Here is a 26,031-nt window from a genome sequence, read left to right as displayed (position 1 = left end):
TATGAACTGAATTCCAAGGTGCTAAATAAAAAAATCCAGAAACAAAATAATAGTTTCAAGCAAATATGGTCTGAAGACAGGTCAGAATTTTAAAATATTTCAAAATCAATAACTTTTGGTAGGGACAATATGGATCAGACTCTCTTGGCCCTGTACATAATTTTTAAATATATTTATACACACTCACAGACTAATATATATATATGTATGTAAGTGCATATAGATAGATAGATATACGCAGTGTTTGAGGTATTACCATCTTTTCCATGTCTTAGTAATCAAAATATAAAAAAATATAAAATCAAAGAGAAGTGCTGAAACAAACGGAAACACGTTCATAAACTAAAATATTGTTTTTTAGCCTTGGAATTAGGAATCCTAAGAGGGTTCTTAAAGACTATAAAAAGCTTATTGTTGTTGTATAAATAAGAAGCCTAGTTAATGAATGCAGCTAAACCACCTATCATAAAACTGTTCTACTATTACTTTGATTTTCTCCTTAGCTTGTCATTGTTCGTTGCTACTGTTGTATTTATGACTCAGTCCAAGAAGGCTTAAAACAAAACCTGTGTGGTCTTGTTTTTCTTTAATAAAAAATAAACAAGAACTGACATAGTTTGAGCCTGTCTTGTTTGTTCAAAGAAATAAAATTCGTGTTAACAGGAAGGGAGTCCAGGGCATGATAGACAACACTGAGATATTAAGCTGCACTAGTTAATGGCTATTTTAATGAAAAATAACAGAAATTAATGTAATGACATATAGTAGTGCTAAGCAGCAATACAGATGTTCAATACTAAAATGTTTATTATGATGGTATGATAGGTTTTCTTGGAAAACACTCAATTATGAACTTACCAAAGTATGAATATAAAGCTTGAACTACCTAATTACCTGGGAATTCCAGTCTAATGAAGTTTTCCAAGTTTTGTCGTATATATTCCCGAGCCTGATCCTCTACAGTATTTGGTGCAAAATCCTCTTAAAAATAAACAAACAAAAAACAGTTAAGGTAAACTGATCTGTAGAAAGTGTCAATGGCAAAGATTCAAATGAAAAAGTGAGGGGCACACAGCAGGGAGGAGAGAAGAGCAAGAGAAGATTCAAGTGTGAAGGAAAAAGCGAGGATGAAGAAGAAGAGAAATACCTGTTCAAAGAAAAACATTAATTAGACAAATAATGCATTTTGTCAGGTCAGAAATGGTGAGAGAGAAAGGAGGAAAGTTGGGTCACTCTGAAAAGAATAGAAGTGGAGAAGTGTTATAAAACAGTATACTTCTAGACCATTGAAGAAGACCACTGAAGACTTCTAGAACATTGAAGTCTTTGCTTGCTAAGAACCATTACTTGAATGGTTTATTTGGAAGCATCAGTCAAAAGATTCCACCCCAAACTAAACTCTTAGATTTATATTAAGATGCCTGAGTAATTAGACAGTGTGTGGAAGTATTTTGTATTTCTCCAGATACACACTCTAGATACAGTCCTATTGTAGCCTTACAAATCTTACGAAGTATATCCGTAAGAGTTGGATGCAGTGTGGCAAATAAACTGGTCTCCATAATAACAACATTAGCCTGTGGTTATTACATTGGTTTTTACAATTCTTTTCTTCCCCACAATATGCAAAGGAAAAAACTTACGATAACATTGGACACAAACTTGATCTAGAATAACTGAAAATTTGGGTGTCAGCGGTGGCAGTGGGTCTAGCTCAATTTTCTTGAAGTCTTCTGGACAATCCCTCTTTAAGTGACCTTCCCGTTTGCACAAGCTACACACTACTGTAGGAGACTGCATGAACAGAAAGCAAGATTGGTTTTAAAAAGTATAACCCTTCAATGAATTCGAGTAGTACTTTCATATATCTGATAATAGAACACTAGCAATATGCTTATGTTCTGTTAAAGCTTGCTTACCTTGCCCTTTGTAAAAGCTGTTTTACTAAATTTATAAAAGAGTTCAGATTCTAAACACTGTTCTATTGCTGTGTTCTCTTCATAAAGACTTCCCTTTTCAGTAAGATCCTCTTGACTCAAATTGATTCTCAGAGATCCGTCCACATTTTCTTTGAAATGTTTGTCTTCATATTTATTGGTGATGGACAAATCATCATCTTCCTCTGACAGTGCATCCTCATCTCCAGATCCAGGGAATGTGTTATCTAGTTCACCTTCAGCTCTCATGATGCCACCACACACTGCTTGGCTTAGAAGACTTGATTCTTCCTCCTCTTCCTCCTCATCATCAGTGTTAATCATCTCAGATAACTGACTTTGTGTTGAACACATGAATTTTTGTGGGGATTCATCCAGTTCATCAGTACCTTCAGTGCTCTCCTCATCAACATCAATCTTGTCATCAATTATACCACTGCACTCTAAGCCGAACTCATCACTCTCTGTAAGTGCTGTGTTTTGAAAACCTTCCAAGTCTGAATTACAGCATGGCTCTATATCATGCTCAATCACTGTAACAGGAAGATCTCCACTATCGCTGTCTTCATCTATTCCCTGCTCAGTAGTCAAGATATTCCATCTTCTTCCTTGTTCTTCTTCCTCCTCCTCTTCTTCATTTCCACTCTCTGTCTCCTCACAACTTGGTTTAAACCCCTCATTATCTCCAGAAATAACTTCCTCAACTATGCAGTCTGAATCTTCATGGGCAATTCCCAAATGACTTATATCATCAGCTAATTCTTCTTCTGTCAAGCTTTCTGAGCCATCACACACCTTTGAAGAATCAGTTCTATGCGCCTGGGGAATATCTGTGGTTTCAATTACATAATCTTCCACTACTGCTGTGTTCATTCTATCATCCAAGGTTTGCAAGTCAGAATTTTCGTGCTTTATGGCATCATTTCCATGGTCCAGATTTTGGGATTTCTCCTCATTGGCATTTGGAGAGGACTTTTTGCTCAATTTTACATCCTTCTTGTGAGGCAAGGCAAAATACTTGTAAGTTGCTCTCAGGCAGTGAAGAATATACTCATACATTAGCTGGCTGTTCAAAGTTCTTGCTACATTCCTCTTGACTGAGTATGGGTCTAGCAGAAAGAAACAGTGAACCAGCAGTGTAGAATTTAACCTATTTTTTTTTAAATTATAACTTATATCCTTAAAAAATTAACCCTACTACTGTTAATTACTTTAAAAATTTGTATAAGCACATAAAGTCTGTGAATTGTGCTGAAGACTCCCTCTCCCCATTATCCCCCTCTCCTTTTTTTTAAAATCCACTTACACTACTTTTGGTAATACTAAAAAATAGCCAAATGAAATACTAAACCGATTATACCAAAACATGTTGTACTGTATTATTGGGAATCACTGTTCGGTGCTAAAGAATTCTAGGTTACTGCGCATGATGTCAATAGCCAAGAAAGTACACTGCAAAATTAAAGGTAACAGTTCTATAAAGTCTATTGATACAGTTTGATAACATACCTTCCACAGCAATCCGCTTTTTAGGCCAGTCCTTTAATTCACGAGACACTGTTTCTTTGAGTCGTATGCTAATAACCAAATCAGCCATATTGAACTCCAAGGCATAGAAACGAAGCAGTTCTACCCAGAGCTGCCCAGCAGGTGCTGAACACCGCTGTCCCGAATCAAATACTAAGGGAACCTGTCAATTACAGAAGAAAAGCTTAAATAATATAATGCATACATAGGTATTTAGCTCTTAAAAGATCTGCTAATCTAGAATATGCATTTGTAAATAACGTCAGATAGCTCAATTTCCTTGTATTCTATCTGAAATGTAATATTACAAAATTTATAGTGGCTTCTATATTCCTGCAATTGCAATAGAAATTGCAAAAAAAAAAAAAAAGAAATGGTAGCATAAGCTTGTATTGTAATACTTCAGAACAAAAGACTGCAGCAATGGTTAAAGGTGTCAATTATTAACAATTGCTTATTTAAGTGTCTGTGTCATAATTTATAAATTTCAAAAAACCCCACATCTAATCTCATTTGACAGAATAGATTATAGAGCCTATACTTTATTGCTCAATGTTGTAACATGCAACTACATAGTAACACTGTTGCCTACACAATTATTATAAAATAAATGATTTCTAAGAATAGTTACAAAACTAATCATAGAATCATAGAATGGCTTGGGTTGAAAGGGACCTTAAAGATCATCTAACTCAAACCCCCCTGCCATAGGCAGAGACACCACTGGATCAGGTTGCCCAGGGACTCATCTAACCTGGCCTTGAACACTTTCAGGGATGGGGCATCAACAGCTTCTCCTGGTAACCTGTTCCACTGCCTCACTACCCTTACAGTGAAAAATTTCCTCCTAACCTCTAATGTAAATCTCCCCTCTTTAAAAATGTCCCCCCTTGTCCTATCCCTATCTGCCCATGTAAAAAATTGCTCTCCATCTTTTTTTATAAGCCCCCTTTAAGTACTGAAAGATTACAATGTGGTCTCCTCAGAGCCTTCTTTTCTCCAGGCTGAACATCCCCAGCTCTCATTTTTTTGTCATAGGAGAGGTGCTCTGGCCCTCTGATTCATGGCCCTCCTCTGTATCTGTTCTAACAGATCCACATCTTTCCTGTGCTGGGGGCCCCAGCCCTGGATGCAGCACTCCAGGTGGGGCCTCAAAAGGGCAGAGCAGAGGGGGACAATCACCTTCACCTCCCTCCACCTGCTGCCCACTCCTCTGTTGATGCAGCCCAGGATGCAGTTGGCCTTCTGGACTGCAAGCACACACTGCTGGCTCATGTTGAGCTTATCGTCCACCAGAACCCCTAAGTCCTTCTCTGTAGGTCTGCTCTCAATGAGTTCTCTCAGTCCATGCTCATGTCAGGGTGCAGAGCACCTTGCACTTATTCTTGTTGAACCTCATTAGGTTCACATGGGCCCACTTCTACAGCTTGTCCAGGTCCCTTTGGATGGCATCCCTTCCGTTATATCAGCTGCACCACTCAGCTTGGTGTCTTCTGCAAACTTGCTGAGGGTGCACTCGATCCCACTATGCCATTGATACAGACATTACACTGCACTGGTGCCATGACAGACCGACCATTTAGGGACACCACTCATTACCAGCCTCCACCTGGACATGGAACTGTTGACCACTGGGTGCGGTCATCCAGCCCACTCCTTATCCACTGGATGGTCCACCATTCAAATCCATTTCTCCAATTTGGAGATCAGGACTTTATGTGTGACCATGTCAACGGCCTTACAGGCCGGTAGAGTCCAGGTAGATGACATCAGTAAGAGAAAACAGCATTCATATGCTTAACCTAATTCTGAAATGAAATTGCTTCATTTTCCTACCCAACAGATTAAAACCCAGGGTCTTATCAAAGAGATTGAATTAACACCTGCCGGCTTCTAAGCAGCAAGAGATAAGCATAGTAAGCCTTGTACTTGTACTAGTCAGCTATGCAACCTTCCAGTTCATCTTATGGTTTTGCAACACAAAAACAAAGCAAAAATAGAAAGCTCTTCTTTTCTTCCCCCAAAGCAGCAAAGACTACTAGACTACTACAGAAGTAAATTAAACGGTTCACACCTTGTCCCTTTTAGGGGAAGTTTCTTGTGGCACATCAGCGTCATCAGGAGGGTTATGCTCCCAAACCACAGCATCATTCTCCACTTCTTTAATATGAAAATTAGTTAATTTGTTTAATGAGAATCCTTCAATCTAGAAGAAATAGGAAAAGCAACACAAGTTAACATTATCTGAATTTAAACCATTTCCCATATAGTAGTAAGCCAAAACAGAACAAAGTTTAAAAATAGCTGTTTCAGGCCCTAGAAAGTATCCCAGCCTGCTTCTCTCTTCTCCCTAAACTTCTCTACAAAAAGCTCTCAAGGACACAGTGCTTTTGGAAGGGTATCCGTATTTCACCGAACCTTGTCTTGGCACACTGTACAATAAATACATGTATTTTAATTGTATGGTCATATAGTATAGGGCTTTTTTCTCCCAGTGCACAGTGCGGAGAAACTTTGGGAATGAGTCAATCACATAGCGAAAGAAATCATTAACTGCAAGGCCCATGTAATTGCTTATGGAAACTAGAACATGCACACTAAATATTAACAGGTGACTGTACAAATAAAAATGCATGCCATGGGTACAAACAGCTGAATGATGTCCTGGAAAACCGGATGTTGTCGCTAACAGCACTCCTAATATTAAGATGCATCTCAGGCTTCTAAAGTCAAGAAATACATGTTTTAAACCCCTAGTCTGATCCCATGGACTAATACTAAACTGATGTGCTCCCTAACTGTGGTCTACGTATTCTTCACTGGAAATGAAGCATTAGATGTTAAAGTCCAAGACACTGTTTTGGGGTATAGCTATATGTATTCAGAGTTCTCAAGAGTATGGAAGAAAGACTGAATAAATGAGGAAGTAGGTTGTTACAAATTGCATTATTCAATGGCCTACTCTCCTTACTCACTAAAGGGTCAACAGTAATACTTAATTCAGTGACTATGATTGTGAACTGCATCCTTACAGCCAAGTACATAAAGGTTAAGTGTAGCATGGCTGAAATCACATTCTTTCTGAATTCCAGCAGAAATGATTGGTGTATGGCTTGCTCAGTATAGCAAAAAGCTGACAGGTTACACCACCACCAAAAGTTAAAAGGATTGTCCTCTCACTCACAATATTCAGTTTATTAATATACATACCCATGATCCCAAGTAGACAGGTAGAAAAGGCTCTTTCCTCTGTTGCAGGAAGAAGACGACCATTAATGCAAACACGTAAGGTGACAAACCTCCTTCTTCGGGACGATCAACACAGCACAACTGTAAAAATATATTGGATAGTCATTAATGTTTCAAGAGACAACTTGCAAAATATCATTTTAATTCCTGTTCAGAAGCATGTCACAGTACACATACTGAGAGAAACTCAGGTATCTTTGACCACCTCTTGTGAGACATGAACATTCACATCTTCCACTCAAGGCATGAATGTTTACTGGAGTCATAACATTAATACAAACTTTTCAGCGTTAAGAGTCCTGGTCTGCAAATATACTGCACAGACAGAGTACATAGACTGGCAAAACAGCACACCGAACATTTTCAAAACGATGACTTGTTTTCCATAGATATACTGAGTTCAAATGATTTTCTATGCTTTTATAAGTCATATTTTAACTGCATACACAAAATCTTGAAAAAGAAAGGTTTTAATCTACATATGGAAACAATCAGTTTTTCTTTCATTTTTTTTTCATGATGGATTACATTTATAGGAAACTGCCAATTCCATTTCATATACATTCTGACTTTGGTAACGAAAAAGAGCAGGACACTTATAGCCTTGCATGCCAGTAACTGAATCTGAAAATTCCACTTCTGAAATTTACTGGAACATTATAAAACAACTAGAGATAACTTATAACAAAAAGAATATCCCTTTTCCAACTCTAAGAACAGTTTCAACAACTGTTTTCTAAACCATATGTATTGTCTCACCAGCATAGTACCAATGTTCATTCAATATTTTCACAGATGGGGGAATAAAAATAACTCTTACCTTTGCCCAGTATCTGAAGGCAATCACTAAAGATACAACAGTGGGTTCTAGTTTTCCAAGCGTAGCCAAATGGTTTGTTGTCAGATAAGCATTCTCATTCCCTGCACTTACTTTACAAATAAGGCCACTAAAAAACAAAGAGAAAAAAAGTAAAGATATTGAAGGAGTTGTAAGAATGGTGGTAGGTTAGAAGACATCTCACAAAACATTGTAGAACGTGGCTGCCAGGAAAGATTTAAAAGCCTTTCCAAGACAGCTTATCTACATTAAAAGAAGCACAGAAAACCAATTTGATTTATGATTAGATTGAAAATACATGCATTGTAACTTTCTGTGAAAGTGTGTTCAAGTACAATTCAAACTTAAGTATGTTTCTAGTGACATCAACTCTAATTATATTAATTCACTGAACTAAAAAAAACCCACAAAGTTAACAAACAAAACTTAAAGTACCAATTTCATTTATGAATCAAAAACATTTTCCCCACATGACACCCATCATAAAACAGTTTCTACACTGTTTCCACAGAACGAGAAACATTTTCAAGCAGTGAGAGATCAAAGTAGCAGCAAATAACTGATAATATACCTGTACCAGCAAGTATTTACAGAACGTTGGGTGAATCTTAAGTGATATCCAGTAAATGGGCAAAATAAAATTTGTGAAATACTAGTGAGGTTAAGCAAGCTGATCTTGCCCTTAAAGAAAACCTTAATTTAATATAGTTTCTAAGTTATCTAGAAGGCAGCAAAGGAACTCCTGTTAAGCAGTTATCCCAAATGGAGCGGTAAAGGCATATGCTGGAAACCATAAAGGTTGAAAGGACCGGGCAACATGCAGCTGGGGCCCGAACAACCCTTACACTCTTATTCTAGACTAGGAATGACTTGCCCGTGAGTGTTAGTTTATGTTTCAAGATCAACAGAATTGTAATAATTTAGTACTGGAATGTCACTTGTCAGATGTTGGTACACACAATTTACATAGCTATATACTATTAGAACACACAAAGTGACAACAGACACCTTTGCTTTTCTCTGCACACCACCACTGGTATTCTAGTATGGAAATCCGCATCAACTTCAATAAATGATTCTAGGGAGGAAAAAAAGAGAAAAAGCCACATTAACTATGGTACTGACAGAAAATATCATTGAATCGTAGAATGGTTTGGATTGGAAGGGATGTTAAAGATCATCCAGTTCCAACCCCCTGCCATGGGCAGGGACACTTCCCACCAGACCAGGCTGCCCAAAGCCCCATCCAGCCTGGCCTTGAACAGCCCCAGGGATGGGGCATCCACAGCTTCTCCAGGAAACGTGTTCCACTTCGTCATCATACTCTGAGTAAAGAATTTTTTCCTTACTTCTAATCTAAATCTACCCTTTTTTAGTTTAAAGCCTTCACTCTTTGTATCAATACAATCGCCGACAAGGAGTCCCTCCCCAGCTTTCCTGTAGGCCCCCTTTAGGTACTGGAAGGCTGCAATGAGGTTTTCCTGGAGCCTTCTCTTCTCCAGGCTGAACAAACCCAACTCCCTCAGCCTGTTTTCACAGGGAAGGTGCCCCAGCCCTCTGATCATTCTTGCGGCCCTCCTCTGAACTTGCTCTAACAGGTCCATGCCCTTCTTGTGCTGGGGGCCCTAGAGCTGAATGCAGTGCTCCAGGTGGCGTCTCACGAGAGCAGAGCAGAGGGGGACAATCACCTCCCTCGCCCTGCTGGCCACCCTGCTTTTGATGCAGCCCAGGATGCGGTTGGCTTTCTGGGCTGCAAGCGCACGTTGCCAGCTCACATTGAGCTTCTCATCAACCAACACTCCCCCAGGTCCCTGACAGCAGGGCTGCTCTCAATCCATTCTCTACCCAGCCTATGTTTGTGGAAATATGTTGACCTGGACACAACTAGAGACGTGCAGCTATTTTCTGACATTCAATTTCTTTATTATCTCAACATTCGTGATTTTATTAACTCAGCCAAGAATGCAGTATATCAGATCTGATAATCATTCACTATTTTAAAGCAAGTTTTTCAAATGCAATAGGAAGAGTGTGGTCTATGCTCTAATAAGCATTTTCTTAAGTAACAACTCTTAAGAAAAAATTAACTTTTCAAAATTCATACATATGGTAGGTATAGTTAAGCAGGTATACTTTGATTAAGTGCTAGCTGAAGCGTAGGCAGATTAAACTCTTGAACAACTTCAGTACTACAGGCATATAGACAGACCAATGGTATCTGTAAACAACGTTAGTGCGAAAGATGAAAGAAATAGTGTTACCTTAGTATTAGGTGGAAAGAAAGCAATGAATCTTATTTTCCCTGGTAATCCAGCGTTGCTTTAAGCAAGTATTAGAACAGGCTTGCTGTCACGTCTCCCTGCTATGCTTCTACCCCTTTCACTCCCCATATTCTTTACATAGCTTTCCAAATATAATTCAGCTTCATTTTTTTTCTTAACACCAAGAACTACAAATGCAACTGCAGTCCTTCTTCCAGTTGGAGAAGTATTGATCCAAACTAGACTTATTACTTGATAGCTCACTGTTTCACTGGGTCAAGTGCAGAAGCAACAACAAAAATTTTAGGTACCCAACTTAAGAACTGTGAAACGGAAATCTTCTTGTTCCCACCTAGCCACTAGGACTCATGATCTCTCTGAGAATACCTTGCTTTTGCCACTGAGGTACCTCAAATGTACCTAATACTCTGTCCCAGTATCTCTTGACTTACAGAAAAAGGCTTTGCACAAGATACTAAAGAAAACATTGTGTGCTTTCAAAACACGTTACAGATTGTAAGTTCCTCTATTCTTCCACCCTGGTTGAGGAATAAGTAACCCCATCCTCAACGACTGTAACAGTCTACTCAGTAGAGAAGAACATGCACATACAATGGCTGGGGAGGGAGGTTATGAGGAATGAAAAAATCTAGGTCAGAAAATACATGCGTGTTTAATGTACTTGTTTGGAACCATAAAGTCTGATTTCTCATCTGTGGACACAAAGCAAGGCAAAAAAGTCAAAAAGTTACTTGTCATAATCTGTATTTAAAAGGACAAAATTTCTTTCCCATCTTTTGATTTTTTGCTTGGGTATGTTCTAATTGGTTTGAGTACATTTTTTAAGATCTTAAATGTTACTTGCCTGTATTAGTACATACAGTTGTATTCATTACCTGAAAAAACACGTGTACATTAGCTCACTGCATTAGGAGTCATGCAGGTAAAAGAAAACAGACCGCAATCAACGTGGTCTGATGACAAGTTAGAAGAGCCTAGGCTACTTTTGGTAGTATATATAGTTAATAGAGCTGTCTCGGGAAAGAGATGCAGCACATTCCACCTTCTTCCCTTGTAATACAGAATAAAATGTCTCATTAGGCATTTCTGGTATGAACAGAAATGATGGTACTCCAGAAGTCATAAAACTGACTATAAACACAAGCGTAAGTTTTGCTTAGTACAATGTAGTATTTTCTGCAATATTTTTCAGTTTCAAATTATTTATAAAGACTCTCACAGTCACGTGGTTAACCTGTTCAAGCAGGAAAGGGTCTTTGTCAGGGAGCGTAGTGACAGGACAAGGAAAAATAGTTTTAAATTAAAAAACGGTAGATTTACATTAGACATTAGGAAAAAATTCTTTACTATAAGGATGGTGAGGCAGTGGATCAGGTTGTCCAGAGAAGCTGTGGATGCCCCATGCGTGGACGTGTATAAGGCCGGACTGGATGGGGCTTTGGGCAGCCTGGTCTAGTGGCAGGTGTCCCTGCCCATGGCAGGAGGGTAATGGAATGAGATGATCTTTAATGTCCCTTCCAGTACAAAACATTCTATGATTCCATCTTTAGATGGAGATGACATTCAACACTACTAAGCAATAATAGTTTAATTGAATTGAAAAGGAAGCATTTTTTTTCTTACCACTGTTCTGCAGACTTTCTTGAACAAGTAAGAGAACATCTGGTTGACTCATCTGTGAATAAAAGTAATAAAGCTGTTTTCACTGCTGTGAAAAAGGTGATTTTCTACAATTCAAAAAGAATTTTAAAACACTGCCTCTAGGACAGTTTCATTTTTCTTCCAGAGAGGGAAGCAAGGGGGAAACAGTAAGAGCAACTGAGAAGAACCTAATCTTAATTCTTAGCTATCATCAAAGTATATCAGAAAGAAGACAGATGTAAAACATCCTGGAGTAGCTCTAAGTAAATCTATTCTGATCTCTATCAAAGATTCGGTTGTGGAAAAAAAAAAACAATGAAAATACTGTTTCATTGTGCTTAAATACAATTGCCTTCTGACAGTAGTGGACCTCATGTAAGAGATTGAAATCACAGCTTTTATATGTATTTTATGAACATCGATCATTCTTTTCTCCATTACATTTCAATGTTTGCTTCTCTGAAGAAATGCAAGATTTTAGCTACTTGGCTGTCAAACCAGAAATGAGTTTAAGCATGGAAGCCTAAGGTTTTCACCAGCCTGAATTTCTTTCAAAGTTTCAAGCACAAAAATGTACAGAAACAACGAGCATAAAAAATCAAGACTTTACATTAGCTCACAAACAAATGATGTAAGATAGTTTCATGGCTCAAAAATAATGTAGCAATCGAATTCCAATGCATGTAATATATAGTACAGAAGCAAGATCATCCATTTAATTCAGCTTTAAGAGAAGACAGTTAACTTGACCTGTCGCACAGGACTGCTAGGAGTCCAGATGTTTTAGCTGTTTTCAGATTTTTAGAAGGAAGATTTGATAAAGCACAAAGTCATGTTACATTACCTGACCATTACTGGCCCTATGAAGCAAGGGATGTTTTTTTAAGACCGTATTAATGTGGTAGCTCTGTTTTTCCCAATGCTTTTTCATAAAAAGTGCTATTAACACTTTGTAATTTATATTTAAACTACACTTACAGGTGCAAACGACTCCGACAGATTTAATGAAATAGTCTTACTTACACTGGCAGGAAACTGAATATCTATGTTTATGTCTGAAGTTTTGAAACCAAATCCGCTACAGGAGGAGCCGTACAATCTTAATGAGCACTCTGCAATGAAAAGATTTATAATGCATTTATTCTACACCCAATTTTAAGTCCGTAGCTACTTTACAACATTACCAATAGATCTTACACCTATTTCTAGTTTTAATAATCACAAGAACTCAAGAAGAATCTTCCAATAGAACAGAGGTCAGTTAATAAATCGTATCTCTCATTCTGCAGCTAGTAAAGGCCTACCACGAAGATCAAATGCTCCCCACATCCTGCTCATCTTTACTTTTTACTACAGGTCTATTTGGGTCATGAGCACCACTGTAACTTAATTCTGGTATGAGACTATATTGCCACTTCATATCGGTTAACAGATTAGAAACCAAATATAGCGTTTCAAATAGTCAAGGCTTTTAATTAAGTTTTCGCCTTTATGTTTTTTTTTAGAATTGACATAGCTAGCATTTAGAACAAATCACAAACAATACCTGGCAATTTTTGATGCAGCACACCTTCCATCACTGTTTTAATGTTGAGCCTTTCTTCTAAATCTTCATTACTTAAGCCAAACTCCTGTACTACATTTTCAATCGCAACACCAATAGCTTTAATCTGTGAAGCTGTTGGAGGAGGCAGGGTGCTCAGCATCTGTTCCTCTTGCTTTTCCTTTAAAGATAATAAGACTAATGTTTTAATGATTCTGGTCATTAGCTAAATGCACTAGAATGAATGCATGCAACTCATCTCAATTAACACTAACACAGGTTTTCAATACAGTGGAAATAACTGAAAGCAAGAATAACAAAAGAGAAAATGTAGCAGGTATAAAAAATACATATTCCAGAAGGCTTCAGTAATATACAGTGTGTGTGTGTGTGTACATATATGTAGTTATTTGAAATGTAAAAAAGATCATCAACCCTTTCATCACCGATGAAGTAAGAGTAGAAGTTAATGAGGAAGAAGCAGTAAACCTGAAAAAGATAATTGTCTACTCCAACCGAGAAAGTAAAATGAACATCAGATATTTAATTTAAAAACAGTAAAATGGAGAGTATGCTGGAAGTTGCTTTGATGCTTGATTGTGCTCAAAACAAACCTATTTCCTTCAGATATAAATATGCCTACAATATTCCACAAGCTCTTAATTTCATATACAGTATTCTGAATAGCAGTCTTCATCCAGACATGTAGGTTATAATTTTTAATTCAGCCATACCAACTATATTTGCTTATTGCTACTCCTCATCGCTCTGGACTTGATCAAAACATGTAATCATTGAAATATGTCAGTGAAATAAACATTAGGAGGAATCACAGAATCACAGAATGCTTTGGGCTGGAAGGGACCTTAAGGATCATCTTGTTGCAAACCCCCTGCCATGGGCAGGGACATCTCCCACTGAATCAGGTGAATAAACATAACTAATCCGCAAGTAAAGTAAGAGAATGGCAGAAGAGCTAGTTGTTACAGATGTTTACTATATTTAAACCACCAGTACCCAACACTACTGAGTGACACTTTAAATGAGAACTTTCTTTAATAATGGACATGGAAAAAGTACAAATTAAATTTCAAAGGTGAAGGTGGAAGCAAAGTCCAGGTTCCATATTTACTCTTTTTACCAGCATCACTAAACGCTTTCAAGGAGCTTCAAATACATAAAAAAATGAGGATTGATTTTAGATAATGTAGTTTCACTGTTATTAGCAGAGTGATGACAGTTTCACAGATCTGCATTTATGCTTCTACTGTCCTTAACTCACCTTTATGCTTTTCTTGTGCCTCTTCTCCTTAATATGCTTATGAGCAAAAGCCACTGACTCAATCAAAACATCACACAATTTGCAGGCATATTTTGCTGATGGATAGTTTCGAGGTTGCTAAAATAAAGACGGTAAAAAAAAAAAACATTAAAATATAGATTAACATTACCCTCATTTCATTCAATACCCTTGCTAAGACGAGTGATTGTAACAATGAAATCCATGAACACTCTAGCTGTTCCAACTCTGTCGTTACAATCATAAAGTTTGAATATCTAATACAAGGCCAGAAGAACAGCGCTACTGGGTCAAAGAAGTCCAACATCTTGCTTTTGTGTTTAGAAAAAAAATCAAACACATGGCAGAATATAGAATATACAATTATTTTCTTCTGATACACTGCCCCAGTCTCTAGTGAACTAATGTTAATTGATGAACTAAAGAAGCAGCCTTTTTTGTGCTTAACTTGCTGCCAAATCACAACTTAATTAGTAAAAAACACAGGATAACTTGCCTTCTCGACAGTTCATTAACAGTATCCATTTTGTCAGTTACATCAATTATATAATGACTCTCTAGCTATAGTCAGATAAATTGCTCAAAGTGTATCCTCTACATCTTAATTCAAAGATTAAAAAATTAGGAAACAACAATAGGTAAAGACAGTGATACCTTCTTCAGTCTGTAAATGCAGTCTCGCTTCAAACGTTCTTCAGCTTGTTGCAACCCTAGAAGCTCTTTTGCTGACAGCTGAGATTCATCTATAACTGGGCCATCCACTTCATCATCATGATCATACTCATCTTTTCTAGTTCTTCTTGATCTCCTTGTTTTCTTGAGTTTCTTCACTTCTTAGAAAGAGTTATGAGAGTAAACACGTCAAATAACTTCAAAATAAAACATTTTAGGTTTTGTTTAATTTTCACTCTATCTCTGTGAGAGTCAAAGAAGATATAAATCATCTACCCTGCATGGTACCACAATCTGTTCTGTGCATGTCTAGTATTGCTAGCAAGACTGTATAGCTATGTCAGAATCTACAGTATCTTTGTTTTGAGCTACTATGAAACACTAGTTTGTTTCACTGAAAATGGTCAGCAACCTTATTTATATTGTTTTGTTAAAACTGGCAAAGAAAAAAAATTAAATGCAATAGATTTCACTGCCTACTTGGGGCGTATCTGTATGTCATTATACAAAAAAAAGATAGAATATGTCCAAGGGCTTCAGGATGCCTTGTGAGGCTTAGGTACACGTATAAACTATAAAATGAAGCAACCCATAGGCTACCAAGGCTATCACAGAATTAGTGACTGTAGGCCAATATGAATAATTTCTAAGAGCTAACTGCACTATGATATAGCAGTAATGGGTTAGCTGACAATTTGTTATCGCCAGTAGTACCTGTCTCTTAATGTGTACTTGCCTTTCAATTAAACCAACACATTGATCGCTATTGCCTTCACATTATTAAGTAGACAAATGAAAAAAAAATAAACAGTAATAATACTTTTTGGCTACACATCAATAAATAATGAACTGGCTAAGTATTTATACCCGTTGCTTAATAAAACCACACAACTTGGCCAACAGACATGGTTAGAAAGCTTATGTTTACAGCAAAAGTTCTGTATCTAACGTCTGCAAATACCACTTCTTTTAAGCTTTGTCATTATTTTGAAGCAGAAGTTGCTACTAAAACTCAGGAATTAATATGTATAGGCTGGACTTTCATGGATATTCATTTTAGATTGCATCTTAACTTTCATTTGAACAGCTAGCTACACAGGATGTCCAGATGCATGGAATTTCAAAAGTTCCCTGCTTCAGAGAAAGTTTATGTAACTTCCCTAAACTCTAAAACCCTTGTTATACCATGAGGTTTTCATTTGTAATAATTAGAAAAGTAAATGACAAAACACAACCAGTCTACCAAATGTATTTGGAGTTCTTCCCTGTGACCACAATTTTTATCTCTTAATAACTGGCAGAAGTGAAACACCGCAGTTGTGAATCTTCAACCAGTTTTTTGATTCAGTTCACTGAACAGCATGTGTGCGTTACTGTTGTAAACAGGAACGGGGCAAGAACAGTAATATAATTCCTTTTGGCAGCAGAAGCTTATGCTGGAATAAATATGTCATGGGGATAGTACTCTCCAAAGCAAATTCCAAAGAACAGAAAAAGAAGTTGGTCTTAATTTTATACATCCCTTTCATTTTCTGTACTGACTCTTGCTAAAACTCCTCTGACCCACAACATTTGTTTGACTACTTTTTTTCTGATCGATTCAGACAGAACTTGTAGAAAAGAGTGTATTAAATAAACATCTTTGCAGGAGTGCGTGACAACTACCTACTTATCATTTTCCTCTGTAAGCACTAAGTAACTTTAAAAAATTACAAAGAGAAGGAATACTTCTAGTATTATTTGTTAGTTACTGTAGTGACAATCCAGTTATACACTAATCAATAGAGAAGGTACTAAAGGCAGGCTAAAGATCATGTAGCAAAATCAGTGCCACAGACTGGGCAAACTCCTCCGTGTGAGCTACAGTAAAGAGGCATAAAGATAAAGGAAAGACCGGATCAAAGATGTCAAGTAAGTGGAAATGCGGAAAGGAAAATTTCTAGCAACTGTTTGCTACTTGACAGAGAGTAAGAGTTTTTCAGGGGACCTCAAGAGGTGAGCTATGCCATGCCTGTGCTTCACAGCAGGATGAAATGAACTTTGTCTACGCCTAGTGATGCTCACCTAACCAGTTTTTAAAGGTCTTCAAGTAGAGACTGCATGAGTTGCCCTGACAATACCTCCTAAATTCTAGGCCCACTGCTTTTTGTTCTATCAGAAAAATACCAACCAGATTCATAGAATCATAGATGTTGGAAAAGACCTCCAAGATCCTCTGGTCCAACCAAGCCCCTATGCACTAAACCATGTCTCTGAGCACCACACCCAACCTTTCCTTGAACACCCCCAGGGACGGTGACTCCACCACCTCCCGGGGCAAACCATTCCAATGCCTGACTGCTCTTTCTGAGAAGAAATGTCTCCTCATTTCCAACCTGAACCTCCCCTGACCCAACTTGAGGCCATTCCCTCTGGTCTTATCACTAGTTACCCGTGAGAAGAGGCCGACCCCCAGCTCCCCACAACTTCCTTTCAGGTAGCTGCAGAGAGCGATGAGGTCTGCCCTGAGCCTCCTCTTCTCCAGACCAAACAACCCCAGTTCCCTCAGCCGCTCCTCACAGGACTTGTGCTCCAGGCCCTTCACCAGCTTCGTAGCCCTTCTCTGGACATGCTCCAGGGTCTCGATGTCCTCCCTGTAGTGAGGGGCCCAAAACTGAACACAGTACTCGAGGTGCGGCCTCACCAGAGCAGAATACAAGGGGACGGTCACCTCCCTGGTCCTGCTGGCTACACTATTCCTGATACAAGCCAGGATGCCGTTGGCCTTCTTGGCCACCTGGGCACACTGCCGGCTCATGTTCAGGTGAGCATTGACCAACACTCCCAGATCCTTTTCCTCTGCACAGCTTTCTAGCCACTCTGCCCCAAGCCTGTAGCGCTGCATGGGGTTGTTGTAGCTAAATGCAGGACCCGGCACTCAGCCATGTTGAACCTCATCCCACTGGCCTCTGCCCACCGACCCATCCTGTCCAGGTCCCTCTGCAGGGCCTTCCTAACCTCCGGCAGATTGACACTTCCCCCCAGCTTGGTGTCATCTGCAAACTTACTGAGGGTGCACTCAATTCCATCATCTAAATCATCAATAAAGAGATTACTACTATCTTGTTAATGCCTTTCTAGATAGCTGAAAACGGTTATCTTTTCCATCTGTCTGCCTGCCCTCCCGCTCCCCGCTCCCTCCTCCCCCCCACGCTAACTTTCTACAGTAGGTCTGGGGACTGCTTAACCTTTGTTTAGTGTGTGTTTTCTAGGTGTCCTGACATTCCCATTGATTTTCTTTGGGCTGTTTCTATTTAATTCATGCAAATGGGGTGCCAAACCTAGACACAGTACTGCAACTGAGTTTACTTTTAAGAAAAGGAGGGCTTCAGACTGCAATTGACTTCATGCCTCACAACACCTTGACATTGACTGCTCTTTTCCCATCTTCCTATTCATTATGATTCTTATCCGAAAAAAATGCTACTTAACAGCTTTTTCTCATTCACTTGTGCAGTTGACATTTGTACTTAAGTAATTGTGCTTGGACGTATTTATTTTGTATTTAATCCTATACGCAGGTCATTCCTTCAGTTCTGCAAAAATAATTTTTTTAATTCCTCCTGCTTTTCCACATTCAGATCATACCAGCTCTACAGCATATTCAAATTAATACGCATCTTGTTTTCATTCATCATCAGATTACTGTAAAAAAACATTCAACAAAAGAGAGCCCTTGTAGAGCTTTGATCAATGCTTCCTATTATTTTGAAAGCATCATTGGTATTTTCTGAGTAGTTATTTGATCATCTCTGCAACTTTCTTGTATTAATTTTGTCTAGAGAATTTTCTCCTGGTTTACTTATACGACTGTCACACAATCAGACAAGAGTGTTGAGAGTACTACTAGCAGTACCTACCAACTGCTTTTCCCATGACTGCAGGAACTGATCACCATTTTTAATAAATAAATTAGGAGGACTTTCTTCTCAACAAATCCATGTTTACTGCTACTCATTTCTTTGCTACCCTCCAAATACTTACAGTAGGTAACAATATTTGTTGCACAATGGATTCCCAAAATTAAAGTTGCATACCATTTTTAATTCAATTTTTAAGAGATGCTTGCCCTTTCCTACTTGCCAGTAACCCACTTATTCTGAGTAAAGTCTTAGGTGTGACTGTCACATTCCAAAAATCTATTTCAGCAAGTTCCTGAAGTTTCAAGCGAAAATAGTTCAATAAACACAACAAAATTGAAAATAGACTTGAGAAAGTATTCTACTCTGCTCTTTCCATCTAAGGTTGACAAGTATACAATTAATTTCTAACAATGAAAGACACTGGGCACCAGCTCACAGGTTTGGTTTTTTTTGTTTGTTTGTTCTTTTTACAACTGATATCAAGGGAAAGGACAATTAATTCCTAGACATCTTTGCATCAACCAGCAATACTTCTCCTTCTCAGGAGGAGGGCAGATCAATATTTCTTTTGACCCTTAGACTTCACCAAAATAAGAGAGATTTCTTTTTAACAGGAAGTTGTCCCCTGTTAATAGCACCTCTGGTGTACTAGTCTGTCATTCTTCTCACTGCTCTGGTCCACTTACACTTCCTTCTGATACTCATGTTCAGTGCAGATGTGATGCTATCGATTACTTTAACCCTGATCCAGGCTGCCCTCCTCTTCATTTCAGTATTTAGAGTTTGTACTCCCAATATTTGTATCAATTACCCCAGCTAAGTTTAATATACACAGAGTTATTGTTTTTGTTCTTGATGTACCACTGTTTCTTGCTCACATCAACACCTATGCTGCATTGTTTTCAGTCTTCATTAAGATGTACGTTTATGGACCTCCTTGGTAGCACCAAAATCTTATCCTGCAGCAACTTAACTGAAAAATCCCTTATGGGCCTTGACAGGTTCAATCAAATTTTAACAGAAAACCTGCAAACAGGGATAACACACAGATGCTGCAATCTAGCTCCTACCATTTAAAAACTAATTTAACAAGTCAACACAATTTATAAAACAAGTTCTGTATCATACACTGTGTCAATTCATTTAAAGTGCTCCAGTACACTTTAGTCAATTTTCAATATATGACAGAACAGAAATAATTTTTGTCTTAAGGGTGATTCTTGACATTTTACTTTTTCAGTAACACACACAAAAAGCTACTGTACAGCTATGTAAAAATAAACAAATATGTTGATTACCAGCGTTTCCTTTCTGCATCTCTGGAACGTCTTCATTTGTTAGGTCTTTCTGAAGTTGTCGTCTTACGTTTCTGTTTCCTGCACCTTCAACCTCATGAAGAGAGTCCTTTCTTGTCCTGCTATGCATGGGGATCCATGCTACAGATCTGTACTCTCTCCAACTGTCAGAAGTACCATGGTGGTCATCAGATATCCACTTCTTTATCTGGTCTTTTTGGATATCACTGAACTTCAATCCTTGACTGTGAGTTGTGTTTTTAAGTGAATGGGGGCTACTCAAAACATTACGTGGCCCTCGCCTAGGACTATTTCCATAATGACCTGGCGTTCCCCTCTTCTTTTGCATGCTGACATCCATGTTATTGCTATGGCCATTCCCATATTCATCCATGGCTTGGTAGTCTTTCTGTAATGGACTTCCTTTTAATTCTTCTTCATACATTTCTGGTTCTTTATTTTGTTTGGCAAAAGGGGGTTTTGCAGCATCTCCCATGGTTATTGCTATTCAATTTAGTGATTCACACCTAGAAATTAAAAAGTTAAAAATAGTATTTTAAAAATAATCAACCAATAAACGTAAGTGCACTGGTTATTATTTGGTATTAACAATCAAAGCCATGGTTCTGTAATACCATAAACGCAAGCAAGTCTTGGTGGAAAGCAAAATTTGTTCCAATCAAAAGAGTTCAAAATCACATAGGTTTCTGCTCTTAACATGTTTAAAACCAGTGGGTGGTTGTCTCTCACCGCAGGGACAGCCCGTGACTTTTTTGCATAGGAAGCTCTAGATGCCTTTTGGACAGATAAACACTTTTCAGAGTCCACACCAGACTCATCTCAGTACAGCAACACTTTGAAAGAACCACTGAAAAGGCTTTGCCATGTATAGAATATATGTAGAAGGCAATAAAGAGGATGCCCCAATGGCCAGTTTACACCAACAAATATTCCCCTTCCCCTGTTGTCGATACTATTCGCCTTGTTAAGGATGAAAATTGTGATCAGAGGTGTTGCTTAACTCCTGCTACCTGCCTGCGAGGCAAAGATCACATGATGATTAAGAGCCAATCCTGCACTGCCCAATGCACTTTGCACTTTTTAGCTAGCTGGCCATTCAGAGATTTCACGTTACTGGGTACTAAGTATACTTATTTCATAGTAATGTGGTATTATCTAAAAAAATAACCTGCGTTACCAGTTAGCTCTCCAGACTTGGTCATGTCTGCATTCTTACTGTAAAATACTTACAGACAGCTGCAACTCAAGCAATAGTTTAAATAGTTTTAGTTTTTAAATAGTCAATAGTTTAAACCTGCATGGGCTGTGAAAGTGGGCACTACCTGGAAGAGATCAGTCAAACACACGAAGCAGTGCTTACAACTACGCTGAATATTCGGTTGTTTAACTACTGCCACATAGAACCAAACAAGAAAAAATTTCGAAAAAAGATGTATGAGGTTAAGGTGCAGAGAAAGCTAGGGAAGCACTTAAGTAGGAAACATACTTCTGTTGTCTTTAATATGGAAGTATAATGCTTGATGTTCTTGACTTTTTTTCTTTTTTTTTTTAAAATTCTGCAGGCCCCAAAGGCGCCCTCAGGCACATCAGTGTCTGCTTTCTACAGGCTTGAAGCTTTTAGAGTTTATATGGCTTGTACGCAGAAGAACTTTGCTCTCACATGTGTTGACAAAATAAGCTGTACACCTGTCCTAAGGGGGCTGAACTCACAGTCTGCTGTGCGTTATCAGGGAGATGCAGCCATTCTAGCCAGGAGCAAAAACGAAAAAGAAAAAAAAAACAAACCACAAAGTCCAGCTCGCACAAAGCGAACTTGCTACCTGTTTCACGAAAGACACGTCCGCCGAACCTGTGCTCCGGTGACCTACGAACGGCTCACCCCGGAGTCATCCCGGGGAACAAACCCACGCCCAGGCAGCAGGCCGGCGACGAGGCACGCCCGGCGCCGCCAGGAGCCGCGTCCCCGAGGGGGGCAGCGGGGAGGAAGGCGGCCGGGCCGGTTACCGGCGGGGGGTCACCACCACCACCACCACCGCTACCTCCACCTCCACCTCCTCCTCCTCCCTCCGCCCCCGGCACCGGCGCGGGGCGCAGCCGGCCCGACCCGGAGCGGCTCAACGGCCGCAACCCGGCAGCCCGCGGCGGAGGGGCCCCGTCCCGTCCCGTCCCGTTCCGTCCCCGGTCAGCGCCCACGGAGAGAAGCGAAGCGCACTCACCCGCCGCCGGCCAGCCCGACCCCTACGGCCGGCCCGCCATTACGTCGCGGCGGAAGAGCCGCCGGTCCCTCACCGCCGCCGTCCGCGCGGCCCTTCCGGCAGCACGGCCCCGCCTCCCGCCCAGCACGGGCACGGGGCCGGTGGCGGTGCCGGTCCCGCCGCCGGGGAGCGCTGCTCGCGGCCGTGCCGTGCCGTGCCGTGTCGGGGCGGGGCGGGCTGTCCGCCATTACGGGGCCCGGCCGCTTGTCGCCGCCCTGAGCGGGGGGGGGGGGGGGTCGCGGTGCGGTGGTGGCTGAGCCGGGCTTGGTGTTGGTGAGGGGAGCAGGAATGGCATCGCCCGGCTCGTGTGAGCGCCCTGCTTACACGGTGGTTGTTCCTCCTTGGTTTATAGGTGTACAAGCTGGTGCCCGTGGAAGCTGGGCTGCATCGATTTTGAACGACACGCTTACTAAACGCGCGAGAGCTTCATTTGTAGGTTAAATTTAAATGTAACCCGCACAGCTCTCCAAAACATCTAGCAATGCAAACACTCCAGCACGCTCCTCTGCGGCTGTGACTAGAGCAGCTTGCTACCAGCTGCAGCACGGGGATCGCGGCTTTCAAATGTAGGTCACCAAACAGGCTCCAGATTGCAAACACACGGTGTCACAGCCCGCCTTGCCAGCTGGGAGCCCTGCTAATCTCAGAAGATTGTTTTTGCTGTGCCTTGGTCCTGGTAATAGAAGAGTAAATGCGTTGGCATGAACAATCACGGTGGCTATTGAAGAACAGCCACTGTGTACAGTGCTGTTCACACGTGTAGCGGGGGCATTTCCACACCACTGGGAACCAAATCCAATCCCATATAATCTGTATGCCTCATCAGACTAGCCACCCCGGCAAAAATATCTGACATGCAAAACAAATTACTCATGAAAAATAAAAACAAATTACAGGAAGTGGGGAAAAAAGCTGGTATGGTGCGGCTTTCCTACTGGTATCTAAATGGTTTACCTTAAAAAGGAGAAGAGAAATGGCAAGCAGTCCTTCTGCTTACACCTGGGATAGGTGGGGAAGAGGCCGTATACCTGCTTTCCTGTGGAAGAAAAACTGGCACTTGCTTTACCACTGAATTATCCGTCTCGCTGAATAAAGTGACTTGTTTGTTTTGTGCATATTGCTTGTGCTTGCTCAGACTCGTCTTACTGCTTCCTGCTGTTTCTGCATGCCCCCTTTATTCTCTAATAACTTAAGAGGATCTCTTCCTACTGCTGTTTTGCATCCATATTAAAGGAACAGAGATGCTCTTATCCCACCCTAGTAGTCCTCGTAATAATTCACCTTCCCGTTCCAATCCAGTTTTCCCTTGCAAAATATGTCCATACGTACACATTTTAAAGTAGTTTAATAGTAGAGTACTATCAAAATTAAGGATGGTAGCGTCCAAAAATATGACATTATAGCCTTATAGCTGTACAGCCCAGTGCTTTGCAACCCATTTCTGGTGCCAGCTACAGAACTTGGAAGTTATTTTTGTCTTCTACTATGGCCCCTTCAAAATAAGAAAATTCTTCCGGTGAGATACTCTCTGGAGAGGACCTAGCATACTAGCATAGCTTAAATAACAAAACCATTGCTGTAAGCAAATGTGGCAGGTATGCCAAACACAGAAACATTTCTAAGCCTTGCCCTGCCTCCTTCCATAAAATTGTTTGTGTCTGCAATCTCAGCATATTTAATGTCATATTGACTACGGTGGATCAAACAGTGCTTGGTCATGTGGAAGCTTGTCACTAGCGCACCCATGCAGGATTGCCTCAACTTCCTGTTTTTTGTTTTTTTTTATGAAACTCAGATTCCTGAAGTTCTTATAAAATTCACAAATTCTGTTTTAGATTTCCATTAGACAGATAATTGCATGTTCAAATCCTACCATTTTCTATGATTGCCAGACAAATAAGGATCTTCTGGTCAAACTTGGGCAAAAGAAGGAAATGCACACATGATGGAAATGGTGTAAACAGGGCCATGTGCCCTGGGAAGAGTACAGAAATGCTGTGCTGTTGTGCAGGGATGGGATCAGGAAAACCAAGGCACTGACAGAACTAAATTTGGCAAGGGATGCAAAGAATAATAATAAGGGGTTCTACAGGTACGTTGGCTGCAAATGACTAGGGAGAGTGTAGCGCCTCTTGACAAATGAAGACGGAGAAGAGTTAATGACTGATGAGGAGAAGGCAGAGGTACGTAACTTCTTTTCCGTGGTCTTCACTGATGGTCAGGCTTCCCACATCTCTTGTTCCTGAACCTCTAGGTGGGGGTTGGGGGAGCGGAGTCCCTCCCACTGTAAGTGAAGAGCAAGTTCGGGACATCCTGTTGCCACTTAACAACTACAAGTCTATGGGCCCTGATGACATGCATCCCAGGGTCCTGAGGGAGTTGGCTGATGTAGTCGCCAAGCCACTCTCCATCGTATTTGAAAAATCATGGCAGTTGGGTGAAGTCCCCAGTGACTGGAAAAAGGAAAACATCACTCCCATTTTTAAAAAGGGTAGAAAGCAAGACCCAAGGAACTATAGACTGGTAAGCCTCAACTCTGTGTCAGATCCTCCTGGAGGCAGTGTTAAGGCACATGCACGACAAGGGGGTGATCTGAGACAGCCAGCATGGCTTCACCAAGGGCAAATCATGCCTGACCAATCTGGTGGCCTTCTATGATGGAGTGACTGCATCAGTTGACAAGGGAAAACTGACTGATGTGATCTACTTGGACTTCTGTAAGGCCTTTGACACAGTCCCACATGATATCCTAATCTCTAAATTGGAAAGATATGGATTTGAAGGGTAGACCATCCAGTGGATAAGGAATTGGCTCGATGGCCACACTCAGAGAATGGTGGTCAATGGCTCTATGTCCAGGTGGACACTGGTGATGAGCGGTGTCCCACAGGGGTCTGTCTTGGCACCAGTGCTTTTTAGTATCTTCATCAATGACATAGACAATGGGATTGAATGCACCCTCAGCAAATTTGCAGATGACACCAAGCTGAGTGGTGCAGTTGATACCAACGAAAAAAGAGGTGCCATTCAAACCTGGACAGGCTGGAGAAGAGGTCCCACATGAACCGCATGAGGTTCAACAAGTCCAAGTGCAGGGTGCTAAACCTGGGTTGGGGCAGTCTCAGACAGGAGTACAGACTGGGAGAAGAACTTGGGAGCCCTGCAGAGAAGGACTTGGGAGTTCTGGTGGATGTGAAGCTCGACATGAGCCAGCAGCGTGTGCTTGCAGCCCAGAAGGCAAACTGCATCCTGGGCTGCATCAACAGAGGAGTGGCCAGCAGAGAGAGGGAGGGGATTGTCACCCTCTGCTCTGTCCTTGTGAGGCCCTACCTGGAGTGCTGCAATCATCTCTGGGGTCCCCAGGACAAGAAAGATGTGAACCTGTTCGAGCAGGTCCAGACGAGGGCTACAAAGATGATCAGAGGGCTCTCTTGTGAAGAAAGGCTGAGAGAGCTGGGGATGTTCAGCCTGGGGAAAAGAAGGCTTCAGGAGACCACATTGCTACCTTTCCATACTTAAAGGGGTCTTATAAAAAAGATGGAGAAGAACTCTTTACTTGGGTACATAAT

General features: G+C 40.4%; 1 protein-coding gene across 6 annotated transcripts in view; it reads right to left on the bottom strand.

Annotated features, from left to right (window-relative positions):
- Positions 1-22,559, bottom strand: part of TUT7 (terminal uridylyl transferase 7) — a 35,155-nt gene extending 12,596 nt beyond the window's left edge. For 4 of the 6 annotated variants that reach the window (XM_083818127.1, XM_083818126.1, XM_083818128.1 and 1 more), the window contains exons 1-15: positions 22,424-22,559; positions 20,190-20,713; positions 14,972-15,150; positions 14,300-14,416; positions 13,021-13,198; positions 12,498-12,586; positions 11,457-11,508; positions 8,560-8,629; positions 7,534-7,660; positions 6,675-6,794; positions 5,539-5,670; positions 3,447-3,627; positions 1,920-3,046; positions 1,644-1,794; positions 895-981 (exon numbers count right to left, since the gene is read on the bottom strand). In XM_083818127.1, the coding sequence (XP_083674253.1) occupies positions 895-981; positions 1,644-1,794; positions 1,920-3,046; positions 3,447-3,627; positions 5,539-5,670; positions 6,675-6,794; positions 7,534-7,660; positions 8,560-8,629; positions 11,457-11,508; positions 12,498-12,586; positions 13,021-13,198; positions 14,300-14,416; positions 14,972-15,150; positions 20,190-20,682 (3,103 nt within the window). In that variant the 5' untranslated portion in view covers positions 20,683-20,713; positions 22,424-22,559. Of the gene's footprint in view, positions 1-894; positions 982-1,643; positions 1,795-1,919; positions 3,047-3,446; positions 3,628-5,538; positions 5,671-6,674; positions 6,795-7,533; positions 7,661-8,559; positions 8,630-11,456; positions 11,509-12,497; positions 12,587-13,020; positions 13,199-14,299; positions 14,417-14,971; positions 15,151-20,189; positions 20,714-22,027; positions 22,165-22,423 lie in introns of those variants that run through there. The other 2 variants (XM_083818125.1, XM_083818124.1) reach the window with 2 other exon arrangements.
- Positions 22,560-26,031: the final 3,472 nt, after the last annotated feature.

This window comes from Anser anser, assembly GCF_964211835.1.
Source record: "Anser anser genome assembly, chromosome: Z".
In the NCBI taxonomy this organism is placed as follows: Eukaryota; Metazoa; Chordata; class Aves; order Anseriformes; family Anatidae; genus Anser; species Anser anser.
Note: the sequence above shows the minus strand (reverse complement) of the source record. Positions and strands in the feature narration are given on the sequence as shown.